Source organism: Podarcis liolepis (assembly GCF_965112155.1).
Source record: "Podarcis liolepis genome assembly, chromosome: 2".
NCBI lineage: Eukaryota > Metazoa > Chordata > Lepidosauria > Squamata > Lacertidae > Podarcis > Podarcis liolepis.
Window position 1 is genome coordinate 69,473,880 of NC_139555.1, and position 22,255 is coordinate 69,496,134.

The 22,255-nt window shown below is 46.0% G+C and overlaps 2 protein-coding genes across 9 annotated transcripts in view; both read left to right on the forward strand.

Moving 5' to 3' along the window:
• Positions 1 to 6,369, forward strand: part of BRD8 (bromodomain containing 8) — a 28,759-nt gene extending 22,390 nt beyond the window's left edge. For all 7 annotated transcript variants that reach the window (XM_083488315.1, XM_083488311.1, XM_083488313.1 and 4 more), the window contains 5 exons: positions 300 to 442; positions 1,384 to 1,473; positions 2,805 to 2,873; positions 4,309 to 4,539; positions 5,930 to 6,369. In XM_083488315.1, coding sequence (XP_083344441.1) covers positions 300 to 442; positions 1,384 to 1,473; positions 2,805 to 2,873; positions 4,309 to 4,539; positions 5,930 to 5,936 — 540 coding nt within the window. In that variant the 3' untranslated portion in view covers positions 5,937 to 6,369. The remainder of the gene's footprint in view (positions 1 to 299; positions 443 to 1,383; positions 1,474 to 2,804; positions 2,874 to 4,308; positions 4,540 to 5,929) is intronic.
• A 2,127-nt stretch (positions 6,370 to 8,496) lies between these two features.
• Positions 8,497 to 22,060, forward strand: KIF20A (kinesin family member 20A). Of its 2 annotated transcripts, none has more exons than XM_083488348.1 (19): positions 8,497 to 8,641; positions 10,525 to 10,683; positions 10,967 to 11,053; positions 11,478 to 11,597; positions 11,920 to 12,058; positions 12,158 to 12,345; positions 12,443 to 12,587; positions 13,302 to 13,502; positions 13,707 to 13,818; positions 14,016 to 14,087; positions 14,541 to 14,684; positions 14,903 to 15,068; positions 16,354 to 16,509; positions 17,026 to 17,165; positions 17,302 to 17,404; positions 18,582 to 18,792; positions 20,215 to 20,306; positions 20,514 to 20,651; positions 21,453 to 22,060. In XM_083488348.1, exons 2-19 carry the CDS (start codon positions 10,543 to 10,545, stop codon positions 21,774 to 21,776), a joined length of 2,679 nt encoding a protein of 892 aa, XP_083344474.1. In that variant the 5' UTR covers positions 8,497 to 8,641; positions 10,525 to 10,542; the 3' UTR covers positions 21,777 to 22,060. The 2 variants fall into 2 exon arrangements, with proteins under 2 accessions (XP_083344474.1, XP_083344475.1); XM_083488349.1 differs by lacking the exon at positions 8,497 to 8,641 and adding an exon at positions 8,689 to 8,709.
• Positions 22,061 to 22,255: the final 195 nt, after the last annotated feature.

The following is a 22,255-nucleotide window of genomic DNA, read 5'->3' on the forward strand; positions in this document are numbered from 1 at the left end:
CTCATCTCCCCATTTTGGGATAGAGTGTGACTAGAGGTCATATTCTTTGGAAAGGAGAAGCACAGTGAAGTGAAAGTTGATAAGCACCAAGGGAAAGATGAAATCTGTGAGCTAGCCTTGATTGTTGGTGGGAAGGGGGAAAGTGAGAACAAGTTGCTTGGGAGGGCTTGGCTGCTGGAGAAAAGATGGATCCACCCAGTTAGAATCCTTGTATCTTCCATCATGGGCATCTGGCCCTAAGTTTGATATTCCAATTGTTACTTTGCCAATTCAGCTCATGCCTATTTTGTGTTCACCAGGAAGTGGCTGCGGAACGCACTGAAGAACAAGCTGAAGACTGGAAAGATTGTGACTTCCACCTGAGTTACAGCAACGATGACTCCAGTCCCTATGGAACACCCTTGATGAGCTCTCCTACCACAAGTACAGCTTCTTTGCCTTTGTGAGTAATGGTGGCACAAAGCTCAGAAATGGCATCATGCCTACTCTTCAGGCTTAGTACTTTAAGTGTAGCCAGTCATCTCACCATGCAATACTGCTCAGGTCTACTCAGAAGTAAACCCCACTGAGTTATGTGGGCCTGGCTCCCAGCTAAGCTTAGGTTGCAGCCTAAAGCTCCCTCTAGAAGAGGCGTGGGGAACTCTTTGTTAGGAAATAACTGGGGAATACTAGTTAATCCAGATATTCCATGTGTGGGGGAAATTACAAAAGAACAAAAAACGGCTGACTGCCTGAATTAAAAAAACATGGGGCTGACTCACTCTGTAGTCAAAAGGGCCCCCAGCAGAGTTTAAAACTAAAATATATGCAGTGTTTGCAAAGCGTGGCAAATGTAGGTTGTTAGACCTTTAAATGTCCCAGTATTAAGCCCTGGGTACTAATTGTGTTCCCCTGTCTCTACCACTCTCAGAGTTAATAGAGCACAAACTTTCATAAGTTTAAATGCTTTACTTATATTAAGGAAAGGTTACACTCATGCATCAATCAATGCTACAGCAAAAACAACACAGGTAAAAACTTCCTGAGTACAAAATACGAAAAGGGTACCTTCAAGCGTGGAGTTTGGACAGGGAGCGCCAGCCTCATGTGTCTGGTCAGTTGCATGGTTCAAAAAGAAGAGGGAGAGAGGAGCAGGGAACAAACAATACTTCCCCCCTCCCTGAAGGTGAGGGGGTGTATCTTAGCTGTGCCTTCTCTAGAAATTTACAGTTCTGTGTTCCTTAACCCCTTCATTTACTAACTTTCATTGGTAAGTTGTACAAATTTCTTTTTCCATCGGGGGCTAACAAACCTTAGCTGCATCACTGGTCCAATAACACATTTCATCCCACCAATTTCTTTTTCCTGATGGGAATAAATCTGTTCCGTTTCTTATCTGTATAGGATGCGGCTGAGCCAAGATGACCCTCTCCAGCAGCATTTGCTTTTCAAAAGAACTTTGTTGTCCATCTGGAAGATGGTGGCTGGCCACAGGTGTGTTATTAAGGTTTATGGAGGCGAAGAGGACTAAGGCTGCATCCACAGTAGCACATCTTCATGGCTGCTTGATACTAACCATTCAAGAGCTAGTGCAGGTCACACAGCATCTTGTGATTTGTCTGTGTCTGCATGCCACTTCCTGTGAGGGTCCTCTCCTCCCCCCAATTTAAGAGATGCAACCTTTTGCACAGTCTGCTCTAGACTGAAATCTCCTGCTGTCCCACTTCCTGACGCTGCAGTTTTCCTCTTCCAAATTGCTTCAATTCTTGGAGTGGTGTAGCGTTGCATCTATACATTCAGTAACCTAGGCACCTTGCTTATTGCATTTACTGCATCTGCTAATTTTTTTTAAATAGCAGAAATCGTCTCAGACTTGCTTCATGATCCTAAAATCCAATACACTCCTGAGATTATCACCCTGGGTTTTTTTGGCAAGCAGCATCAAATTTATCAAGGTGGATTTGGGTAAACAGGAGCGACTGCCTGTATCTGGTGGTTATTAAGAGGGTGAACTATGTGTGTAAGGTGAGGGGTGGGTGGGTTGAAATTTAAGAGGAGGAAATATATAAACAGAGGAAATGTGCCAAAATTTAGTACTGATACAGTGAGAGTAAACCTAAGACTTTAAAGCCTGCGTGGAAAGACCAGAGTTGGATACTGAGGGAGTCAAAGCTCCAAGAGAAGAATGTTGTGGATCAAGCTCAGAGAGAACTGGTGAAAATATGGGGGAAGACACTGGGATCCCCGGACTGAAGCCCGGAGGAAATGGAGTGTCCTATATGTATTAGGGTTAGGAATGTAGGAAGCCACCTTATACCAAATCAGACAATTAGTCCCTCCAGCTTAGCATTGTCTACTCTGACTGGCAGCTATCCTCCAGGTTTCAGACTAGGGACATTTTCAGTCTTGACTGGAGACTGAACTGCAATCATTTGCAACCAAAGCAGATGTTCTTCCATTGAGCTACAGCCCTTCCCTGTAATTAGAATTGGAAGGTGGAACAACAGCTGAATGTGTCCCTTTTTCTCAGCCTATCCTGGCCTGATTCTCTTAGTCTGACATTATGCATACACAGCATTCAGAGCTGCCCCCTGTAAAGCACAAACCTGTGCATGGTTCTACCCTGAGCATTTCACCCTTCCTTTCTAATTGTTATATTGTGATTTCTTAGCTGATTGACTTCCATCTGCCAATCACTGTCATCCCCACCAGTCATTCTGAGATACAGAAAAGGGTGTGGCATGAAGTCCGGTGGTGAGTCAAGGGGTTGTGTAATGCACATGGGGAAGCCTATTTAGCTCTCTTCATCTCTGTCTCCCCCTTAGATACAGCGGCCCCTTTCTGAAGCCCGTTTCCGAGAAGCAGGCTCCTGGTTACAAAGATGTGGTGAAAAGGTCAGCTGAGAAAGTGGAGGGAGAGCTGGTACGGAGAATAAGGCTGTGAAGTGGCTACAAGTCACAACAACTGCCATGCTTGCAGTTTCAGCCGAATTGTCCAATGCCAGAGTCTATGATATGTTACAGGATCAGTTTCAGCTTATGCAGTCAAGTTGATATGGATAAGATGCTGGTGGCAATAGGTCTGACCACATGCCCTCTTCACCCCTGTCCCTCCTAGCTTCTTAAATCTACCAGAGGGAGTTTGATTCCTTGGGTCCAAGGCATGGAGAACATTTTATTGTATGATGGGGTGGTTCCAGCTGTCTTGAAAGAGACGGTGGTGTGAACACACTTGAAGAAACTGGCCCTGGGCCTTTCGACCTGGAGTAACTACTATCCAGTTGCAGCTACCAATTTCTTGGTGGTGGAGAGAGTAGTGGCAGGGCGGCTGCAAGCATTCTTGGATGACACAGAGCATTTAAACCCATTCCAATCTGGCTTCAGGCTTGGCTATGGCACCGAGTCAGATTTGCTCCTGCTTTTCTGCCTCTCTGCTGCTTTTGATACCATTGTCCATATAGCCTCTTGTACTGGCTCCATGAAATGAGAAAAGGGGGGTTCCAGTCCTACCTACATTGAGAGAGTACTTTTTGGGCCCTTTGGTGGTTAAATTATGGGATCCTGCCAGGCACTATTTTATCCCCTATGCCATTGAATACCTATATGAAGCTGTTGGGAAGCAGTCATTAGGCATTTTGGGGCCAGATGCCATCAGTACACTTATGACACTCAGCTCTATTACTCCATAACATCTGGATCAGGAGAAGCCTTCCTGGATGCAATGGTGGGATCGATGAGGTTCATGAGTCAGTCTCCCATTCCCTCCCCTTACCCACCCAATAATTATTATTGATTGAAAAGCAGTTAGGTAGAGGATGGGATTTGGATTGGGACTTCAGTACTGGGGCAGATTCCCTAACACGAATCACTCCCCCAGAGGCTATTGTTTAGATGAGAAAAGACAGTTGCCTGTATTGTACCCATCTTCCTATCTACCCACTTTGTGGATAATAGCAGCTTTAGTGTGTGGTTTATGTATTAAGAAGCAGTATGGGTATGTGAAGGGTTAAGCCCACCCCCAGAATCATCAAATACCTGATCCAAATTGAGGGAAGGGGCTAATTTCAACCAAAGAAAAGTATGTTTGAAGATTAAATCCACTGTACAACACAAGCCAGTAACTGCCACCACCCGCTGATGGAGGAACAGAAATTCTTACTCTAAGGATTGGATATTTCCTTTGAGAGCTATCTGGGCTACCAAGTTAAAATTCTGCTAGTTTCCAATCTATAACCGCCCAAATCCTTCTTTGAGAGACAATATAATTTTTTCTTAACAACTTCGACAGAATGACAGACAATTGCAACTCACTTCTCCCTCCTTTCTGAAGGCCAGCCGATCTTTCCTCCATAAAGAGGAGCCTCTCCAAGGGCCGCATTCAGAATATGGTGCAGTTCCAGCGGGATCTCATGCTGATGTTCCAGAATGCCATCATGTACAATAACTCCAACCACCATATACATCGCATTGCTCTGGAGATGCAACGAGAAGTCCTGGAGCAGCTTCAGATGCTGGGCGAGGCACTCCTGTGCTCGGAGGAAATGCAGGGCTTTGTGAGAAGGTGAGAGGATTGTGTTCAAAGGGGGAAAACCACATCAGCCTCCCCTTTGCCATGTTCCCATACCTGTAGGGAACAAATGAGTGGAAACCCAACCATTTATTCACAGGATGTTATTGGGTATGGCATCTCTGCTTGTGTCTCCCAAACATGAGTGCTATTCATCTCAAGGTGAAAGCCTCTTCCTTAGATTTCCCAATAATGAGTAGAATTTTCTGCCAACCTGCAAGGCATATAGATTATTAAAAAGTCCCTTGGCTCCCTAAGCAGGAACATAGGAAACTGCCTTATATCAAGTCAGACCATTGGTCTGTCTAGCTTAGCATTGTCTATGGTGATAGACAGCGGCCCTCCAAGATGTCAGACAGGGTATACCACCTGTCTGATAATAAGTGTTGGAAATGTAAGGAGGAAGAAGGGACATTCTTTCACCTCTGGTGGACCTGCCCGAAAGTAAAGGCCTTCTGGGAAATGATATACAATGAGTTGAAAAAGGTATTTAAATATACCTTTCTTAAGAAACCAGAGGCCTTTCTGCTGGGCATGGTGGACCGGAAGGTGCCAAAGAAGGACAGAACTCTGTTTATGTATGCGACAACAGCAGCAAGGATTCTTATCGCAAAGTACTGGAAGACACCAGATTTACCCACACTGGAGGACTGGCAGACACAGTTGTTGGACTACATGGAGCTGGCAGAAATGACTGGCAGAATTCGAGATCTGACCGAAGAAACAATAGAGGAGGACTGGAAAAAATTCAAGGATTATTTGCAAAAATATTATAAGTTGTTTGAATGTTAAGATTGTGCATGATTAGGAAACGTCACGCTTCCGCAACCTATTTAAGCAAAGGATAAAATAAGCGTAGATAAAAAAGAAAAGGAAACAAATTTGAAACAATATATTATGTTTATTGTGAAGGTACCAAAAGTAAACTACAAACTTTCGAAATTGGTAACATAATAAAGTCAAAGATACAATAAGTTGTGAAACAAGGTAACAAATTGCTGATCAGGTTAGAACAATGAATGCAATGTTGGGAAGATGTGGGGAGGTCCAAAAGAAAGTAAATTTATGAAACATGATGTGTAACATATTCAATTTTTTTTTTCTTTTTTTATTTTTCTTTATATATAAAAAAAAAAATGTTTCTTGTATGTTGCTATGTAAACTAATTTGTGAACCTATGAAAAGGAACGCAATAAAAAATTTTATAAAAAAAAAAAAAAAACAAGATGTCAGACAGGGGATGCCTGGAGATGCCAGGGATTGAACCTGGTACTTTCTGCGGCCCTTCATAATGAGGTTTATGTAGGCATAGATACAGGCTATTCTGGAACATGATAAATCCTTAGGGAACTGGGAGATTTACTGTCTTTCTTTCGATTTATAGATGTTGAGGAGCCAGAAGAATCAGGCTAGTCCAGAAGCCGGATTTCAACCTTGATACCTTCAGTCTGGCTCTACGGAAAAGTTGTTAAGATAACCACAGTTCAGCAGTCTGATGCCCCTCCACTTCCCTAAGAGCTTTTGTTATCTATTATATGTCCCAAAGTATTAGTCATAACAGGTTTATATGTATTAGAAAAGTCAGTTTTTAGACTACAGATACTATGTTTTTTCCTGTTGTTTATTCCTGGGCCCCGTGTTGTCTTGACCTCACCCAGGAGTCTCAGTTGAAGTTTAATGGATGAAAAAGAAAGTTAAAGAACCTACAAGCCATAGCACAGGCAAGACTTGTTGTCCCCCAAAGCTAAGCCCCATTTTTGGTAGCAAGCACCAACAAGGGGTTGTAGAACTTACATTTCCAGAAAATAAATGTTATGTTGTGTATTATCGTTCCAGAACAGTTCTGTTCTAGATTCCGAAAGATTTTTTTTTTAAATCTGTGTTGGCTTCCTTTTTAGAAAATTCTAAAACTGAAAGAGCATGCAGTTATCTGCAAACATTATTTTGGAGGCAAAAAAAACCCAAAACCCACATGATGCCGCTGTTAGTACCCAAGCAAGGTAGCTTTGTTGGTTTCAACACTGGCACAAATGAAGTCTGTTCATGCCTCCCTAGCAGAACACTACTCTCTGAAGCTGCATCCATTGTACTCACCTTTACCAGTTACCAAGTACAAAATAAAAAAATTCCTTCCAATAGCACCTTAAAGACCAACTAAGTTAGTTCTTGGTATGAGCTTTCGTGTGCATGCACACTTCTTCAGATACCATGGTATCTGAAGAAGTGTGCATGCACACGAAAGCTCATACCAAGAACTAACTTAGTTGGTCTTTAAGGTGCTATTGGAAGGAATTTTTTTATTTTGACTATGGCAGACCAACACGGCTACCTATCTACTACAGTTACCAAGTAGTTATCACTAGGCTTGGCCTAATTTGGCAAGGGCGTAAGAGATATTGGGAGTTCTCCACCAATAATGATAAATTATTTGTGAATGCCTGATATAAAAGAAGAGTAGATAATGACCACAAGGAAAGAAAAGGGGAAAACAAATACCACACCACGCTTCGCTTCAATTATACCTGTGAAAACAGGATCACCTTTATGACAAGTCCAGATATAATGACAGCGGCTTTGCAAAGTACCAGGAAACTGTTAGACTCTGCCTCTTCTGTGTCCCACAGAGTTTGAGCATAATGCAGCAGAAGCTAAAGTTGGACTGGGGAGAAACTGGGGAGCAGCAGGTGGAGTGTGCAATGCTTGGTGCATATACTATTTTGCAGAGCCCCAGCACCTGGTGGGCTGCTGCCAGATAAAATCCATGTATGGCAGGGGTGGGAAGCTCAGACCCAGGGCCAAATGTGGCCCTCCAAGCTTCTCTGTGGCCCTAAGGATCCTTCAGATGCCACATCCCCTCCTAATCCACACTTCTCCATCCCTCCCCAAGTGATTTGGTATGTCCTTAAGCTAGCTTGCCAGGATGGCGTCGTATGAGTGTAGAAATGTCTGTCTTTTGTGTGGCTGGAATGCGGCCTATCATATAAAGGTAATAGTAGCACCTTTTGCTCACCCACTGTCATCTCTAGCCCCATCCACCACTGGCAAATGGCTTCTGGAAGTTTTCCTTTGATATACAGTGGTACCTCGGGTTAAGTACTTAATTCGTTCAGGAGGTCCGTACTTAACCTGAAACTGTTCTTAACCTGAAGCACCACTTTAGCTAATGGGGCATCCTGCTGCCGCTGCACCACCGTATCATGATTTCTGTTCTCATCCTGAAGCAAAGTTCTTAACCTGAGGTACTATTCTGGGTTAGCGGAGTCTGTAACCTGAAGCGTCTGTAACCTGAAGCATATTTAACCCGAGGTACCACTGTAATGGGTTGGGTTTTTTGCTAAAAAATGTTCCCCATTCCTGGTGTAAGGGATCTGGGCAAGACTATGTTGCAGTTGGAGGAATTGCATCAGGGCCCATGCCTGCAATGCGCCTGAGATTCTGAGCTTCCTTTTTTTTCAAAAAATAAAATAAAAAGGAAGTCTTTTGGAAGCTGAGTTAGGAATCAAAATGTGACTGGAGAGGAAGTCAGGGATGCAGGTTTCATATAGCTCGCCTGAGCAATTCCCAATGTCTGAAGCGTCCCTCACCTTCCACTGTGATTGGCTGTGAAGTAATCCTCTCCTTTTCCTTGGAATTTGTGTTGTAGGGGGTTGGAGCCAAAGGTAGCCACCCCCCCCCCGCCACTTGTTGTGAGATATTTGGAGGTGGGTGGGGGCAAAAATTGGCACTGGAATGGTGGCAGGGAGCATATTTTGTGGCCCAGAAGGGTTTTAATAGAGGGAGAAGAACCAGAGGGGGGAAGACTCTGCCCGCTCCTTCTTCCACTCCTCCCACACTGAGGCTGAACTACATGCGACAAGAGCCAGGATAAGAAACAGCCTCGCGTTAAGCTCCGCGCTGGCCACGCCCCGGATAGGTGATTAGCCGCTGAGTTTTGCGCGTCCTGATTGGCTGATCGGGCCGACCGCGAGGTTTGAAAGAGCAGGAGAAGCAGAAGAGGATTTCGAGGGCTCCATTGTGGCTCGTACGGACACCGGCGATTGAGCGGGCAAAGCTTGGCGGGCCGGGCAGAAGAGAGCACGGAGCGGGGGAAAGCCTGGTGAGAGGGGGGAGAATTACTTTGGACTCAATCCTTGCTACTGGTGTCAGGGAGAACGAGGCTCGGGCGTGAGTTGCTCCTTCTGCAACGGCCACGGCGGGTAATTTAAGTCTCCCGCTGCCCCTCCTAATGTGAGCGCTCAGCATGTCTCATTTTGGCTACTCGTGAAAACCTCCCCCTTTCACTAGGTTGGCAGTCGTATTCGTAATTCTAGGCATTTATTTCCCATCTTATTTCAGTTCCTCTTTACCTTATGGGACCTGGAAGATACGTTACAGACGCTAGGCTTGAGGCGGGTCTCCTGAATTAAGTTGCTCTCATAGGGAAAGGAAGAGGGGGATCGCAAAGGCAGATTGGGTAGAGTGGCATGTTCTTTTTAAATAACCCTTTGCAGAAGCTTGTTAAAGAAGCTACGCTTGCACGAGGGTCACATTTGTTGCTGCTACAATACTGTCTGAGCCAAACAATGCACTTGCTAGCACTCCCATAGCGAAACAAAGTGCCCACATGATAGTGTTTTCGCTACAGTCCTAACCCCACTTCCTTGGAATTAAGCCCCAGTGGATTTATTTCTGAGGATATGTGGTTGGGAATGTACTTAAGGGCTGTCCCTTGGTTGGAAGAGACCACGTGTGTTGAATACAGAATGTCCCAGGTTCAGTCCCTGACATCCTCAGGTAGTGCACAGACTGGGAAAGATGCTCTCTGAAACCTTGAGAGCTGCTCTCAGCAGGTAGACCAGACAATACTGGCCCCAGATGGAGCAGTGGTCAGGTAAGGTACCTCCGGATTTTCTTCTAGTTAGTTTTCCCTAGAATGCAATGCATCTCTAGCCGAGGTATGTTGCTGGTATCCTATCTACTGTTTGGCTAGTGGAGGTTGTGAGGGTTGTTTGTGCTAATGGTAATTATCCTCTCATTTAATTCTTTTCTGATGAGGTTATAATAAAAAGGTCTTATATAAATAATAAATGTTCATAAATGTACCAAGCAAACACGTACATAAACCACATGTCTGAAGCAGCACAGGAAGACAGTCCTGAAACCATTTTGACTCCCAAACTGACCAAATGTTTCTCTGCGGGGGGGGGGGGGGAACCTTCCCATTGTCTCAGGAATTAAGTAATTACCATCTCAAAGGAATAGCCAGACTACCAGAAAAGGCAATCAGATAAGGCATTATCAGATAACCTGGCAGACAGCAGAAACAACAACATTCAAATGTCTGTTGTAGATCGCCTTTTCTGTGATGTATGTATGATGTATGGAGGGCTGGTCTTGAGCTCCAGAGCAGGGAATTTCAAAATGTCTGGGCACACCTTTGTTCTGGGTCCTTCTCCTCTCTTCCTGTGTGTGAGGGGAGCACCCTGTTGCAACAGTTAATAAAGATCTGGCTTACTAGCTGCTTTGCTTCTCAATATTCTCTGGTTGGCCTCTGTTATTTTCTCCTACCGATGGAGAACCTACAAAGGACTCTATAAGGGCTCTTGTGTACCCCATAAGGGAATAAGGACAGATTTTGTTTACATCATGGGCTGCTTCTTCATTGTTTTAGTTTGGGAATAGAAATCTTGCTGCAACAATAAAGCGATCAAGGCTTCCTAGCTGCTGTTTTGCTTCGATTTGTCCGGCTATGGTTTCTTGCTTGAACCTGACTGATTCAGAACCCACAGGGCTAGGCCCTAGCGAAGCTGGGAAACGGTTTCAGTATTGTACCCCAAGATTATATCCTTATCATAGGCATCACACATTTTGCAGTTATAGGAAGTGTTGTTACAATTTATTTAGAAGTGGCAAGGAACCTGGAAACCAGGTGGCAAAGTCTGGCAGTGGAACTTGCGCTTCTTTTTCTATTCCTCATCCTATGATGGGCTTCTCTTGCAGCATCAGTGTGTAGCCGCTATGGCCTCCCCAGTAGGGCTGTTATCTGATGAAGAAGCTGTCACTTCTCCTGTGCTGGAGTCCACTGTGGCAGAATGTGGGGCTGGCTTGCGCCGAGACCTCTTGGCGGAGTTCTCTGCCATCTCTTCAAGCAGTGATCAGGTAAGAGCAGTGAGGTAAAGAATTAAAACCCTTGTTTGTGCTCCCTCGGGGGTAGCCAATGTGATGCTCTTTAATATGGTTGGACTGCAGCTGCCCATCAGCCCTGTCCAGCAGGACCCATGGTTGGGAAAGATGGAGCTGTAGACCAACAGTGTCTGAAAAGCATCTGATTGGCTACCTCTGGTCTGGTTTCAAAACAATTAAAAAACAGCAAAATGAATGGGCTAGTATTGCCTACCTCTCCTAAGTATGAACCTAAAAGTCACATGTGGCTTCTCCACAGGCCGCTTCTGATGACAATGGAAAAGTGAAGGTATATGCAAGAGTGCGACCCCTGACACCAGCCGAGATGGAGAAACAGGAAGATAAAGTGAGTTTATAGGCAATGCATGGGCCAGCATCTAAGGTGTGTGTGTGGGGGGGTGCTTTTGCCAATCTCCTGGGAGGGGATAGACACTGGTCTCTGCCCTTATCCAGAGGTATAATCACACCAGGAGGTTGCCCCCTTTCGCTCTCTGGCAAGGGGAAGAGTAGCCTGGCCCCAGCCTATCCCCCTCACCAAGCTACAATTCCCCGAGTTCCTTATAAAGAAGGATCGCTTGTTAAGCCATCCTGGTAATTGTAGCTCTGTGAAGGGAATAGGGGCTCTTAACGACTCTCAGCACCTTTTAAAAAAACAACAACACAGCTCCCATAATTCTTTGGGGGAAGCCACAAATGTTTAAACTAGTATCAGGGGGTGCTGCTGCTGTGGCAAATAATGTTGAATGCAGAATGTTAACTGTCCTCTCTAGGGCTGCGCCTGTATTGACGATTCTGAGACCCTTCTTCTCAAAGCACCAAAGGATTCCTTCACCATGAGAAACATTGAACGGGGGCTTGGTCAGGCGGTGCACAAATTCACCTTCACTCAGGTACATACTTGGATCTTGGGTTTATGTAGGATTCAACATGGACACCAGTTGTTTTTTTAAAGGATTTTGCAGGGCTCCACTAAGGAAAAAGTGGAGAAGCAGGGGCAACCCTTCCCCTCTTCGTTTTACTGCCTAACTCTAACCCCCTGAGGGGGAATGTGTGGCCTGCCTCCTATTCTGACCTGCAACTCCCATCAGCCCTAGCCAGCACTGCCACACTGGTCAGGGATAATGGAAGTTGTAGTTCAACAATGTCTGGAAGGCCCCAGGTTCCCTTTCTCTGCTCTCTAACGGTACTAACTTGTAACATTTGGGGTTGCAGATCTTTGGGCCAGAAGTGGGCCAGGCGGCTTTCTTTGATGCAACGATGAAGGATGTGGTGAAGGGTGTGCTCCATGGGCAGAACTGGCTTGTTTACACCTATGGCGTCACTAATTCAGGGAAGACTTACACCATCCAGGGTAAGAAGCACTCAGTCTGTGCTGGCTCAGGCAAGCACCTCTGCCTAGTGGCGGGGGGCCCTTGTCTCAGTGTCTGCTCACTTCTTCTTTGACTTGCAGGTAGTGGTGCTGATGCGGGCATCCTGCCTCGCTCCCTGGCCATCATTTTCAATAGTATTGGGACGCGGTTGTACCGGGCCATGGATCTGAAGCCCTTCCTCTCGAGTGAGGTGATCTGGCTGGACAGCAAGCAGGTTCGACAGGAGGAAATGAAAAAGCAGGCCCTGCTTTGCGGCAAGATGAAGGAGGTGAGTGTCCCTCCTGCTTGTTGAGTCTCCTGTTATAAGAAGAAAAATGCCCTGATCAGCAACTCAGTGGTCTTCCTTCCTTCCTTCGGAATTACAGGAGGAGCTGTATACTTCTCTGAATAAAAGTCACAGCACAGCATCCCAGCTGCAAGCAGGCACAAGCGGAAGCATTGACAGTGGCTTAGGTGGCCTCTCTTACAGCTGCCAGTCTGCCAACCTGACAAGCACCAGCCAGCTAGAAGGTACCTACTGCCCTGAGCCACCTGTTTGGGGACAGGTGGTTTTCTAATTGTCACGATCAATGCTGAGAAGTACCTCAAGAGGTGTGCAATCTCAAAATAGATAGGGCCACCCAACCCACAAGAGAACAAAGGGGGGAAATACCTAGCGACAGCATCCATATATAAATTTTATAACAATGTTGGGGTGGTTTATGGGGACTCATTGATGGGCTTTACAGGAGAGGGCCTTTGGGCTTCCTCTGGAGGGGCTTGTAAAATATTCCCCCAAATTGCTTTTGGCTTGGCTATTGCTTGATGGCCAAAGCCAGTCTTCTGTCACAAACTACAAAGCAGAAAGCTGGACTGTTGATAAAACCATATTTACCATTCAATAGAAGCTTTGTATTTTACCTCTCTCTCTGAATTTCACACCAGTGAGGGCATGGAAAGGCCTCCAGAAGAGTGAGTGGGCTAGCAATGAAGGGACTTACAGGAGACTTAAAATCAAGGCAGATTCAGAGGCATGTGAGAATTTTTGTAAGGGCAGGTGCCTATGGCCTTCTTTAGCAGGGCAACTGCTGTGTGTTAAAACAGGAAGAAAAAATTATAAAGTTAATGGGGAGCCAGGCGAGGGCATTGGGAAGGGACATCATGTATTTTGGATGGACTTCAGCTGAGGCAAGCTGTGGGCTGTGGCAGTCACTGGCAAAATGCATGTTTGGCTTTCATTGACAGAGACAGGACCTCGCTGGGCTGACCCAGATAATGTCTCAATGCTGGCACAAGACGATGTGCAGTTTTCCATCTGGGTCTCCTTCTTTGAGATCTACAATGAACAGATTTATGACTTGCTGGAGACAACCACACTTGGCCCAAACTGCAAGAGGCCCACCTTGCGGCTGTGCGAAGATCAGACCGGCAACCCCTATGTCAAAGGTAGAGACTAGCCAGCTTACCCAGGATGTTGCTGTGGGTCAGCCAGCTGTTTTCCCATAGCTTGAGCCACTCTCAATAAGCCTGGAGTCTGTGGGTGGCAGCATTGGTAATGTGGGCTGTGTAACGAAATAGGGTCTTGTCTGCTTGCTGAGGGTGATCCCTCATAGAGATGTGAAGCCTAAAGCCACATATTCCTGTTCCCAGATCTGAACTGGATCAATGTTCAAGATGCTGCTGAGGCCTGGAAACTGCTGAAACTGGGCAGGAGAAATCAGAGCGTTGCCAGCACCCACATGAACCAGCATTCTAGCCGCAGGTCTGTAACAGTGCCATAATTTTATTAGCGGAGTGGTAGGGCGAAAGTGCATATCTCAGGATGGGCAAAGTGTGTCTTTCGCACAAGTAAACAAAGCCCATGGAGGCAGGAGGGCAAGTGGGTGTCTATGAGATAGGGAATGGGGGTGACAATCTGAGCCCAAGCTACTGGTTTTCATTACTCTTTTCTCTTTGCAGTCACAGCATTTTCTCCATTCGCATTCTGCACCTCCAGGAAAGCAGCAGTGGGATGGAGCCAAAGATCAGCGAGTAAGTCAAAGTTTTTGTATGCAGTGAAGGGCAGAATTATGAGTTTCCCTGTCAGTTGGCTGAAGGGCAATCTCATTTAAGGGTAGGGGAGTTCAGAAGGGCAAATGGGGTGTGTGGGAGAGTGTCCCCCCCTCCCTAGTCACAATGGGCACTTCTCAAACAGACACCCACTGTATGTGTCAGTGTAAAGATTTCAGGGGCTTTTCCAGTATCCCTGCAATGTGCCAGACCTGGAATGAAAATCTCCTATAATTAGTCCCACGTTTTGCTTACCTGAAGCAGAGCAGCCTAAATCCTCCATAGCGTGGAATTAACGGGTTTTAGTTGGGTGTATTTGGCAGTGGTTGAAGTGTCTGGTGTGCAGGATTTCTAACCTGAAGAATGCAACACTTGGGTCTAGTAGGATTAGACTTCCTGTATCCCGATACTGACACCACCCTCCCTCCTCCCCAGGATGTCCCTCTGTGACCTGGCCGGCTCAGAGCGCTGCAAAGAACAGAGAGTCGGGGACCGCCTGAAAGAGGCAAATAACATCAACACCTCCTTGCACACGTTGGGGCGTTGCCTCACTTTGCTGCGCCAGAACCAGCAGAGCAGGTAAAGCTCTTCCTAGCTCTCAGTCTGACGGCTCCTCATAGCCCTGACTTGAACCCAGCAAGGAGCGCTTCCTGTAGGATGTCCGCTCCAACTTGAGATGTTGCTGGTTGTGTGTAGGGTTTGTCAAATTTGATTCCCGGCAGGTGGGGTGCCGGCTATGGTTGCTGCTTCTCTGCTCCATTTCTGGAGCTTAAATCCTCTTCCTGTATCCTTAACAGGCTGAAGCAGAGTGTGGTTCCCTTCCGGGACAGCAAGCTCACCCGTGTGTTCCAAGGCTTCTTCACAGGACGTGGGCAGTCCTGTATGATTGTTAATATCAACCCGTGTGCTTCATCGTACTATGAGACTCTTCACGTGGCTAAGTTTTCAGCTATTGCTAGTCAGGTGAGACACAAAGTTGTTGAAGGTGAATTCAGGTGCCTGCAAGGTTCCATAAATGTTGGCTGGCCTTTGAAGTTTCACTGCTAATCCCTCTCTCTCTCTCTCTCTCTCTCTCTCTCTCTCTCTCTCTCTCTCTTCTCCCCTCCCCCCCGGTGTACCCCAAAGTGTGCTTGTTACACTTGTACTCTCTCTCCTACACCTCTTACGTGTTTCCCCATTTTCTTTCCTTTAATAATGATGATTATGACAATAATAATATAATTTATTATTTACACCCCGCCCATCTGGCTGGGTTTCCCCAACTCCCAACAGAATATTAAAAACACGATAAAACATCAAACATTAAAAACTTCCCTAAACAGGGCTGCCTTCAGATGTCTTCTAAAAGTCAGATAATTGTTTATTTCCTTGACATCTGAAGGGAGGGCATTCCACAGGGCTGGTGCCACTACCGAGAAGGCCCTCTGCCTGCTTCCTTGTAACCTCACTTCTCGCTGGGAGGGAACTGTCACAAGGCCCTCAGCGCCAGACCTTGGTGTCTGGGCTGAACAATGGGGGGTGGAGACACTCCTTCAGGTATACCAAGCCGAGGCCTTTTAGGGCTTGAAAGGTCAACACCAACACTTTGAATTGGGCTCAGAAACGTACCTATTTATTTGTATTTATTGCATTTGTTTACTGCCCTTTGCTTGCAAATCTGAAGGCGGTCCACAACATAAAAATGCAAGATAACAAACACAAATTGCATAATAAAAACAAGAATGGAAACAAACTAATAAGCCCCCACACCCCAGCCTCTCTTCTCCAATATCCTCTCCACACCTTACCTTGTCTTATCTTGGCAACTTTTGGCTAAGCTCAGCAGCACCTGTAATTCCCTCTCTGAAGGACCCTTGGGTGCTGGTTGGCTGCAAGAGAGCGGAGAAACGGGCAAGATTGGGGAGATGGTGTATCTCAATCCTTGCCAGGGGAGAAACAGACTTTCCACAGTATGAGGAAAGACAGATAGCTGGTTGTCCTTCTAGGGAGGGCTAGATGTGGCTTATTAACCTCCAGGCATGGGCGTCAACTGGGGCAGGAGAATTTCCAACAATGTGTTAAACTGCCTAGGTTAAACATAGGGCTGTGGGGCATGGGTGGGAAAGCGAGGGCCAGGTGCAGGCCTCTGCCTTGGCCCTGGGATTCTCGGCCACATCCCCCTGTTCTATCCACATGTGCTTTTGCCTGGCTGGGATGAGCCCATTGCTCTTTGGAATATGCCAATAGCAACACTTTGTATACCTTCCAGATCCTACAAGCTCCTACAAAGCTCCTGTCGATTCAGTCTCTCATCAAGGAGCACAGCCTCCGGGGGAAGAAGATCCCTGCAGAAGTACCGTATCAAGAAGATGAATTGGATGAAGAGAGCGAGGATGAAATGGATGTGACCACATATGACAAAGAGGCAAGTGCTTGTTTGTCGCTCACTGAGAAAGTCTCCTGTTGGCAGGGTCCTTTGGTAGACTGGAGCAGTCAGAAAACCTCTTATGGACCCAGCCAAGAATAGACCGTGAAGTGTCAACTGAGGTTCAAAAATTCTGTGCCCTCATGCAGGAAAGAATTAAAAGCTGTCTGATGCAATGATAGCCAGTTACCGCTAGGCTCCAAAACCTCCTTTGGATACTTACTTGCCCATTAAAAACTGAGTAGCTATGGTAATGCTTGGATGTCTGGGGCAATTCCTCATCTTGGCTGTTCTGGAAAACCTGGGACTCAGCTACATTAGTCAAAAACCTGCGTTTTAAATGCGTTATAAACATGCAACACCAGATGGCACTGGAGAGCACAAAACTTTTCTATGCGATTTTACATACAGGGTTTTTAAAAATTTTGTTAAAGGATTGAATTTATGACTTACAGTGTTTTATTCCTGTGTGTAGCTCCACCCCAGTTGTCATGTTCCTTTCCTCTCTTCTTTCAGGACCTGTTGCGTGTGGTTGAAGCTGTGCGAGACCTTCTGCTGAAAGAGCGGCAGGAGAAGTTTCAGCTGGAAATGCGTCTCCGCGATGAGATCTGCAATGAGATGATGGATCTCCTACAGAAGAAGGAGCAGTGGACCAGGTACTGTTGGTGGCAGAGGGCTGTGGAGGCACATCTCCTCCTTTCCAGGATTGGGCCTTGGCGGTCCATCCCACATCTTGTCTGTTCTTGATATGGCTCTTTCCCTGCCCACCCACTTTCACCTTCCTCTCTGCAGTGAGCATGTGGACATCCAAAAGGAGATGCTGGAGGACGTTTATGAGGAGAAACTGAACAGTCTGAAGGAGTCACTTACGGACTACTATCAGGAGAAGATTGAGGTGTGTGGGGTGAAAGAGCTGTGGGAAGGAGGTGCTGGAGGGTTTCCTGAGGGCAGGACATTGCAGTTCCAAACCTTAGCACTGACCTGAAGCAAGGCACCCAGCTTTATTGGCATCTGCAAAACTGCAGGGCCTCATGACATCTTTTAAAAGATTTAACAAATTTATAATGGCATACGTGTCGTCAAATGTGCGCTCTACGTCCATGGAAGCTTATGCCAGGGACACCCCAATGTTTTTGGAACCAGGGGCACATTTGGAAATCTCAGAAACTGTCATGGGCACTAATCAAAAGCCATTTTACATAAAGAAAAAAGCACACCTGCCAGTTCTCAGAACACCCAAAACACCTACGCCATGCTCCCCAAAACAAATTGAAGACAGGCAAAAGCATGCCATACACCCTAAAATAAGGCCACCCCCCACAAAAAAGCCTTTTAAAAGGACAATTGAAGCAATTCAGGAAGAGCAGAGGGTGTTTGGGGGGCTCAGTGAGGGTGTCTGAGGGTTCCATGGTAGGAAACCCTAGCTTATGACATGGTGATTTCAGTCCACACAGAATAAAGTTTGGGTAAGCAGGAGTGACCTGTGCACAGTTCAGGAACGTTTTCGTATAACTGGAGAATGCGGGCGGGGGGGGGGGAGAGAAATGCCTTTCCATATGTGTGTGGAACAGATCTGATCTGTGAAGAGGCTAGCTCCCAAACAGCCTACTGAAGGCTTATAAATAAATACGCAAGAGGTTTGTGTGTGTTGCCACCTAAAACCCTTGGAGGAGTGAACTACAAATGTGATTTGATAGGTTCTGTATGCAGGCGCATTCGTGGAATCCTTTGCACACTTGGCACTGAAACTTTTGGCTCTGCCATGGATTTCTGGGTGTATCAGTCTGCCCAAATGAGAATCTCACAACCCTGCAGGACAGGGATGGCAACCCATGGCCCTTCCAGATGTTGTTGGGCTCCAATTCTCCAGGGGTGACGGAAGCTGTGGTCCAGTAACAACCAAAGAGTAGTTGCCGGTTCCCCATGCCTACTACAGGAGATTCTGGGGAAGTTTAATCAGCTTATCTTCTGCTGCTGCTGCTGCTGCTGCTGTTCATTCTCATCTCAAGTTGGCAGGCTGCATCTTCCCAAACAGAGCCCTTCCTGTAATTTGTCTTGTTTGTCTCCCTCAGAGTCAAGATGAAAAGATAAAAGAGCTGCAGGATGCCTTGCAAGAAGCAAAGCGGCAACAGCAGCTCCAGGAGAGAAAGGAGGCAGATCCGGAGCAGACTCCTCGCAAATCCAAACGACTGGCAGCAGCAACGCCTGCCCAGAATCAGGAATTGCTGCAGGTGAAAGCCAAGTTAGAGCAGTGTCAAGCAGAGCTGCAAAGAACTACAGAAGGTGAGGCGTTCTCCCCCTTGTAGTCGCATGGGCTCCAAGCAGGTGGTTGTCAAAAGATCAGACTGCGCAGCGTAAGTCTAGTGAACTGCAAGCCGACCTAGCATTTGGGAACCTTGGTTTCTGTGAGTGAGCTGCCATGAAATGTTAAAGCACACCTAGGATATCTGCCTGACTATTATTAGTGTGGGACCCCTGCTCCTCCTTGAGAGCAGGTCTCCTTTTAAGAAGCTGTATTATAACAGGTCAGGCCATGGGACCAGTTTCGTCTTTCCCATCCACCGATATATGACTTTTAATGTGGAGGTACCTGGGAGGGAACACGAAAAGCTTTGCATGCATTCCCCATCTTTATCTCTGAAAAATGGTTGCACGTTGCAAGACGTACAAGGAATGGAGACTTAATATTAAATACAGTGGTACCTTGGGTTACATACGCTTCAGGTTACAGACTCCGCTAACCCAGAAATAGTACCTTGGGTTAAGAAATTTGCTTCAGGATGAGAACAGAAATCGTGCTCCAGCGGTGCAGCAGCAGCAGGAGGCCCCATTAGCTAAAGTGGTGCTTCAGGTTAAGAACAGTTTCAGGTTAAGAACGGACCTCCGGAACGAATTAAGTACGTAACCACAGGTACCACTATACTTTTTTAATGTGGCAGGTTCCCACCTGACAGAGGTCAAAATTAGAGGGGGGGGAGAATCCAAATAATTGATTTAAGGCCATTTTTGCTTAATCTTTTAAATGCTGTACCAAAATTCTGCACTTTGATCAAATTATAAATTTCTTTGAGCATGTTTCTTTACAAGACAATTGAAATACTTGAGTTCGTAGCCCTGAAATAGCAAGGTCTGGGGTGATGAAAGCCAAAGAAGGGGGATAAAGTCCCCTTGACTATTAGGATCCCACCCAGTTGTCATCCTTCTAATGCTCCCCGCCTCCCCACAAGCATGAGGGCTAGAGACATAATAAAATCAAAGCTGGGATTATCTCATCACAATAGACTGTGATGCAGAGAAGAACCTGGAAAATATAGTTCATTCCTATGTTTGTGTTTAGTGCCTCTAGTCTAGCAGTATATTTTCCAAATCTTCACCGTTTCCCATTGTAGGGTAAACTATTTTGCTCTCCTCTGGCCTGGCCAGACTTCCAAACTGCATTATTGCTATAGGACATGGCCCTGTAGCAGAAGGAAGGGGATTAAAGCGATGCACAACTTCTCTAAAAATAGCATTGTCGGGGTTCAAATCTGCCTTGAAACATTGCTCCTTAAACTGAAGAGTGTGGGAAAAGGCCTGGGTAGCCTGGCAGTTCTTGGGTAGTATATTCAGCATTACACATTTAAGAATTCAGCTCTTGTATTGAGGACTGGCCAAAATAAATTTAACGGTTGGGCTAAATTGCAATGATCTGTGGTTTGTCCTTAGAGTTGCGTAAACACCAGAAGATGCTGGAGCCGCCACTTTCCTCAAAGCCCATCACGACAAATGTGGACCGGAAGCTGGAAGAAGGCCAAAAGGTAACTGCCAGACCTTCCTTTCCTGGCATCTGCCAACCTCCTTCCTTTACCCTGGGCTTGAATGGCACTGTCTCTGAAACCTTCATCTGCTGCCAATGGGTGCATAACTTCTTTTTCTCCCCAATCACAACTTGCCATTGTATGTAGTTCAGTCTTCCTTAAGGGGCTGGAGGCTGCCTTTTGCTTAAATGTCCTTCCCTCTCTCAGAATGTAAGGATGCTGAGATCTGAACTGCAGAAACTTGGGGAGTCCCTCCAGTCAGCCGAAAGAGCATGTTGCCACAGCACAGGAGCCGGGAAACTCCGTGAAGCTCTCTCAAAGTGTGACAACATTCTGGCGAAGCAGGTAGGTGAAGGAGCCTCCCAAATTTCAGCAGCTTACTGGGGGCATGCATGCTCTGCTACACAAGATTTAGTTTTGTCCATTTTAGTCAGTTTACATTGGTGCCTATAGACTGAACCATAAAAATTTCAGATCCAGCAGCACAACACACACACGTATATCCAAGGAGACCTTTGATTTGATGGTGGAAAGCCTATGAAATAGATAGATAAATCCTTAGTGTCCTTAAGGTTCTGGGCCTTGATCCATTTTTATCTTGTAAACTGCTCTGAGATCTTCAGATGGAGGGTGGTGTATAAATACATTGTTGTTGTTGTTGTTGTTGTTGTTGTTGTTGTTGTTACTACTATTATTTATTTGTACCAAGATTGTGCTTGAAAGTGCCAGATCTGATGTTTATGTTTTGGTCCATGGAGACAGATGCCGCTGGCTGGGGAGAGGTGGGGGAAATACCATATTAAAAACATTGTGCCAGTTTTTAAAAAACATTAAACCATTTTCTGGAGTAGTTTGTGCTCACAACCACACTGCATTACACAACAGTAGTGACCATAGAATCAACTCCTCCTCCCTCAGTTGTCATAGACCAGTCCACAGGATTTGGTGGCTGGGTGAAGCTGTCCCAGAGGGCCCTTGTTAAGGTCCAGGCACCTGTCATCTTCATCTCTCTGTAATGTTTCTGAGTCCGTAAGCATTTTCAGAAGTCTTCACATTCAGGGTAATTGGCTGAAATGATTGGCACCTGTCTGACAAGAGGGGAGGCTCCATCTTCATAAAACTGAATTTCTCCACTGGCTCTTCCAGGACCAGACTTTGGCCGAGCTGCAGAACAACATGATGCTAGTGAAGATGGATTTGCGGAAGAAAGCAGCCTGTATTGCAGAGCAATTTCACACCGTGCAGAAGCTCCAAGCAGCACCGACCTCTTGCAGCAAAAAACGGTTTTGTGCCAACAATGAAAATGTGCAGCCCAGAAGTCAGCCTCCCTTCAAGAAGCCTTTCTTGCACAATTTCCTGACTTGCACAACAGCCATGCCTGCTGTAGCAATAGAGACCCCCTATAGTAGTATCCTACGTGCCCGTGGCTCTCCAACATTTAAAGCCACGCCCTTTGGCAAAAAACACTGACTTTTGGGGGGTTGTAGTGTACCTGGGAACAAGCAACCGGTTGATAACTTTAATATTTTTCTTCACGTTAATGTGTTGAGGCCTGAGCTAACTAAATCTTTGGCTTCCCAAAGATGGTTACTTACTATGCATGCCCTCCGTTTCAGGCCAGCTGCTACTCCAGTGTATATGGAACCTGGATTCATATTCCTTATGTTTATCACCTCCAATAGCTTATGTTATGCATGTGAAATGTTTATTATCTATGTTAATTGTATAATAAATGTACCTTGTGTCTTCTAAAACCTCATGTTTATGTGAACAAGCTCTAATAAGGGAAACCTTTCTGGCATTTGTTTTTAAGTTTCTTCTATTTGCCTGGTGGACTAGGCTCCACAACCACGAGGCCATAGCTGTTAACTTTTCCCTTTTCTTGCAAGGAATCCTATTCGGAATAAGGGAATTTCCCTTAAAAAAAGGGAAACGTTGACAGCTATGCA

What these genes read in the sequence shown, in the direction of transcription:
- KIF20A (XM_083488348.1), top strand. Translation starts at nt 10,543, where the DNA reads ATGGCCTCCCCAGTAGGGCTGTTATCTGATGAAGAAGCTGTCACTTCT. An exon ending in AAGCACCAGCCAGCTAGAAG is followed by an intron (nt 12,588 to 13,301) that starts GTACCTACTGCC and finishes TTTCATTGACAG; the next exon opens with AGACAGGACCTCGCTGGGCT. An exon ending in ATGGAGCCAAAGATCAGCGA is followed by an intron (nt 14,088 to 14,540) that starts GTAAGTCAAAGT and finishes CCTCCTCCCCAG; the next exon opens with GATGTCCCTCTGTGACCTGG.